At 57.0% G+C, this 4,723-nt stretch overlaps 1 protein-coding gene across 1 annotated transcript in view; it reads left to right on the top strand.

The window, feature by feature from the left end:
- The window catches only part of SORL1 (sortilin-related receptor, L(DLR class) A repeats containing), a 127,417-nt gene that overhangs the window by 50,983 nt on the left and 71,711 nt on the right, over nt 1–4,723 (top strand). The window contains exons 17-18 of the mRNA XM_015563866.1: nt 1,882–2,054; nt 2,890–3,021. Coding sequence (XP_015419352.1) covers nt 1,882–2,054; nt 2,890–3,021 — 305 coding nt within the window. The remainder of the gene's footprint in view (nt 1–1,881; nt 2,055–2,889; nt 3,022–4,723) is intronic.

Raw genomic sequence — 4,723 nt, 5'->3', positions numbered from 1 at the left:
GTCAGCCTGATCACCCCTAACTGCCTCTGCCTCAGCCCTCACCACCATGGATTTTTCTCAAAAGGAAATTGGACATCTGGAAGATGGACAGTCGACCCAGTCTAATTAGTATATTCCGCTTTCTTACACCTTACACCAAACAGCTGTTGCTCTTAAAACCCCTCCTCAGCCCCACCTTAGTTTCTGCCTTCGCAGTTCACCTAGATTAGGTTCTGATTAGTCAGTTTTATGTCAGTCAGCATCAAAAGCTCCACCTCCTAGGCAGACATTGGCTCCTCACAGTTCACCCAGATTTGGTTCTGATTGATCGGTGTCTATGCCAGTCAGTGTCAAAAGCTCCGCCTCCTAGGCAGCCATTGGCTCTTCTGGGAAATCCAGAATGGCCCCGCTGACAGCTGCTGACAGCTGTCTCTCTCTTCGGGCCTCTCTCCAGGCCTGACCTGCAGCCTCTGCAGCAGCTGCTGATCAGGCCCTGCCTCTCTCTCCGGGACTCTCTCTGGGCCTGATCTGCAGCCACCAGGCAGAGGCAAAGTCGTTAGGTCTCTGGCCCAGCTTGAGCCAGAGGCTAATGGCCTCGCCCTGCCCTCCTCGCCCCCCCCCCCCCGCACCGCCATCCCTTGCTGTGATAGGAGCCTGTGGGCACCAGGGGAAGGATCAAGAGGTGCTCCATTCACTTCCTGGTGACCGGTTGTCCGTCTGGTCATTTAGGTCGTGATGGCCTTAGGCTATTATTAGTATAGGGAGTGGAATGGGGGGGAATGGAAAGAGCGGGGTTCGAGTTGGGGGGGATGGAGTGGGGGCCACCAGGAACTGTGCGGACATTCAGCAAAGGGACTTGGGTTTGCACTGGGTCCGTCTGCAGCACATTGTCCAGATGGGCGCTTGGGCATTTTTAAATAAATTTTTATTGATTTCAGAGAAGAAAGGAGAGGGAGAGAGAGAGAAACATCAGTGATGAGAGGGCGTCATTGATTGGCTGCCTCCTGCACGCCCCACCCTGGGGATCGAGCCTGAAACCTGGGCATGTGCCCTGAACCCAGGACTTCAGTCCCCAGGCAGACTCTATCCACTGACCCACACCAGCCAGGGCAGAGGCTCGAGCTCTTTTAGTTATTCATGGGACATGAATTAAACCTCCTAGGAATCCTGGGCCTCTATAGCTTGAAAATGGCAACGTTACTATCTACTTACCACAGAGGCAGCCTGTGAGGCTGTGGATAGCAACGCCGGCTCAGACCTCAGTCTTAACTTCCTAGTCGTGTGGCCATGGGTGAATCACTGAACCTCTCTGCTCTCAGTTTTCTGATTTGAAAATTGTGTTAATAGTAGTTCTTTCATTATACAGTTATGTGGATTAAACGATGCTTGGTACATAGTCTGTAGATTGTGTATAAGTACTTGTTAAAAAAATAGAGTTTATGATAATTACGTTGTAAAGCATTTGGATTAGAAAGCTTGGCTACACGTCTTCAGTGGCGAGTGGCTCTGGCCCATGATGGTGGTGCCACGCGGTCAGTCCTGGTGGGCAGTCCCGATGGGCGGCATGCTGGCCGCTGTCGGTCCTTGTCAAGTGTGACTGACGCCGTTGAGGCTGAGCTCCGCCTTTTGGATGATGGAGCATGCCTACGGGGGTCTAGATTAAACAAAGAAAAGGAGCAAGTGACACACGTGGCGGAGGAGAAACTCCTGTAAGATCCACAGGAGCTTGAGTAACCTGCCCAAGTGGGAGATGTGCCCCAGTCCACCGGCCACCGGCCACCTGACGCCCGTGCTCTCCCCCCTGACCCCCATCGACCCCCGCGTGCCAGCGGCTCCGGGGTGTGTGTGAGAACCAGGCCAGGATGCAGAGACCCCGCTCACGCTCTGTCTGTGTCTGTGCAGAGGAGAACGAGTTCATCCTGTTTGCCACGCGGAAGTCCATCCACCGCTACGACCTGGCCTCGGGCGCCACCGAGCAGCTGCCGCTCTCCGGCCTGCGGGCCGCCGTCGCCCTGGACTTCGACTACGCGCGCAACTGCTTGTACTGGTCCGACCTGGCCTTGGACCTCATCCAGGTGAGTGTCCTGGGGGCCGTGCTTGCATCGCCCGATAGATACGCTTCCTTCCACATGGCCTGAGGAGGCGGGTGCCAGGGGGCTCAGCCTCGCTCGCCTCCAGGCTGGCTGATGCCATGCGGACCGGGCGCCTTACTTTCCCTGCGGGGAGGACTGGACACTCTGAGTGCAGGCGCGTGGTCACTTCCTGTCGAACACGTGCCTTCGGCGCCTTCTTCCCAGGCCACGGAGTCCCAGCTTCGCTGTGGTTGTGTACTCACCACGTTGGCGTCTGGGCGCCGCGAGGACAGAGGCGGCTGTGCAGGTCCCCGCAGGCCCAGAGAGCCACAGCCTGAACCCTGCATTTCAAAGCAGAGCTGTTGGGTCTTCAGTCCTTTTAGAAAAGCAAGTTCAACAAGTTTATCCAGACTTCTCACCCGACAGAAATTTCACGGGGCTCGGGTGTGTGAGGGGTGGCGCGGGGTGACTGCTGAGTCTCTCCCAACAACGGCACCCGCTGGCTAAGAGCCTCGCAAGGGAGGGACTCTGAAAAGCAGACAGAGGGGCTTAACAGTAATGCCAGCCTGCGCCGCTTATCTGAAGAGCGAACAGCGCCTGCCCTGGCCCGGCTGCGGGGCGGCGCCCGGGATCGCAGACCCCTGCAGGGTGACGTTCTGTCTAGTTCTCTGCTTCACAGGAAGCCGTCCACCCGCGAGAAGTGCGCTGCTTAACCCGCTGTTTCACAGGAAAGCTCACTGGTGCCGGCCAGGCCCGCCGAGGGAGGGCGCCGGCCGGTGGGCTCACTTGGCGGAGGTCCTTGGGCATTTCACACAATTGCTGCTTCTTCCCTCGCCAGCGCCTCTGTCTGAACGGGAGCACCGGGCAGGAGGTGATCATCAGCTCCGGCCTGGAGACCGTGGAGGCCTTGGCCTTCGACCCGCTCAGCCAGCTGCTGTACTGGGTGGACGCCGGCTTGAAGAAGATTGAGGTATGTGTGTCCCCTGTCCTCACTCAGCGAGTCGGACTCCAGCCAGGCGGGACTGACGGGCCGGTGGTCAGGTTTCACTCGGGAATTCTCAGGCCGCAGAGGACCGCCCCGAGCCTCGAGCAGGAAGGAAAGGGCTGGTCTCGGAGTGCAGCTCTCGGCCGCGAAGGGCCCCACGGAACACAGGCACCTGCCCAGCAGGTTTCATGCAGGAGCCTGAAAGGTTCTGTTCGGTGGAGGAAACAGAGTAGTAACAACAACAATAATAGTATCGTCCCATCATCATGATTACTTTTAATATTTTCATTGATTCCAGAGAGGAAGAGGGAGAGAAACATCAATGAGAGAAAATCATTGATGGGCTGCCTCCTGCATGCCCCCTACTGGGGATCAAGCCTGTGACCTGGGCATGTGCCCTGCCCTACAGGAATCGAACCTGAGACCCTTCAGTCCACAGGCCGACGCTCTGTCCACTGAGCCAAACTGGCTAGGCCCATAGCATCATTATGCTGCTCTGCCATTGGCACTCTGATGGCATGGTGGTCGGTTAGAGTGATAATGACAGCAGCATCGTCGTCATCACCATCATCGTCACTGAGTGCGATGACACACTGTGCCCGCCCCTGCTGGAGCCTTGGCAGGGCTTATTTGATTGACTTCTCCTAACACCCAGCAGGGTAGCTCTTCCTGTTATCCTCACTTCCTCCATCTGCAGCTTAGCCGACCCTGGCATATGAAGCTGAGAAAGCGGCTGCTGGCCGGGCACTGCCTCTGTGCTCTTCCTCCCTGTGGGGTGGGCACTGCCTCTGTGCCCTTCCTCTCTGTTGGGTGGGCACTGCCTCTGTGCCCTTACTCCCTGTGGGGTGGGCACTGCCTCTGTGCTCTTCCTCCCTGTGGGGTGGGCACTGCCTCTGTGCCCTTACTCCCTGTGGGGTGGGCACTGCTTCTGTGCCCTTACTCCCTGTGGGGTGGGGACTGCCTCTGTGCTCTTCCTCCCTGTGGGGTGGGCACTGCCTCTGTGCCCTTACTCCCTGTGGTGTGGACACTGCCTTTGTGCCCTTATTCCCGTGGGGTGGGCACTGCCTCTGTGATCCTGTTCCCTGTGGAGGTGGTGCGTGGGGCAAGGGGAAGCAGGTGGCCACAGAGCCCAGGGAGGTTGCAAGACATGAGCGCCGGTGAGAGGTAGGCCTGGGCTCCCCCTGTATTCCAGCGGCCGAGGGACTTGGCCGCAGGTTCATGTGTCCGTCAGCCATTGGCAAATGCAATGCTTTCTGAGTGCGTGGTACCTGCCAGGAGCAGCTTCGCCTTGTGATGACACAGTGGAGGCGAGGCATGTAGGCTCAGGTGAGGGATAGAGTTTATTTTTTTGTTTATTTTTATTTTTTAAATATATTTTTATTTATTTCAGAGAGGAAGGAAGAGGGAGAGAGAAAAAGAAACATCAATGATGAGAGAGAAGCATTGATTGGTTGCCTCCTGCACGCTCCCTACTAGGATTGAGCCCACACCCCAGGCATGTGCCCTTTACCAGAATCGAACCTGCATCCCTTCAGTCTGCAGGCCTAGGCTCTATCCACTGAGCCAAGCTGGCTAGGGCTGAAGGGTAGAGTTTAGTGGAGAAGCAAAATGATGAGGAAATGGGCAGCCACTCCTAGTGGTGGCGCGTGCTGCAGTGGGTGCGCACAGTGAGAACATCAGACAGGCA

The sequence above is a fragment of the Myotis davidii genome, unplaced genomic scaffold, assembly GCF_000327345.1.
Source record: "Myotis davidii unplaced genomic scaffold, ASM32734v1 scaffold799, whole genome shotgun sequence".
NCBI classification, from domain to species: domain Eukaryota; kingdom Metazoa; phylum Chordata; class Mammalia; order Chiroptera; family Vespertilionidae; genus Myotis; species Myotis davidii.
Note: the sequence above shows the minus strand (reverse complement) of the source record. Positions and strands in the feature narration are given on the sequence as shown.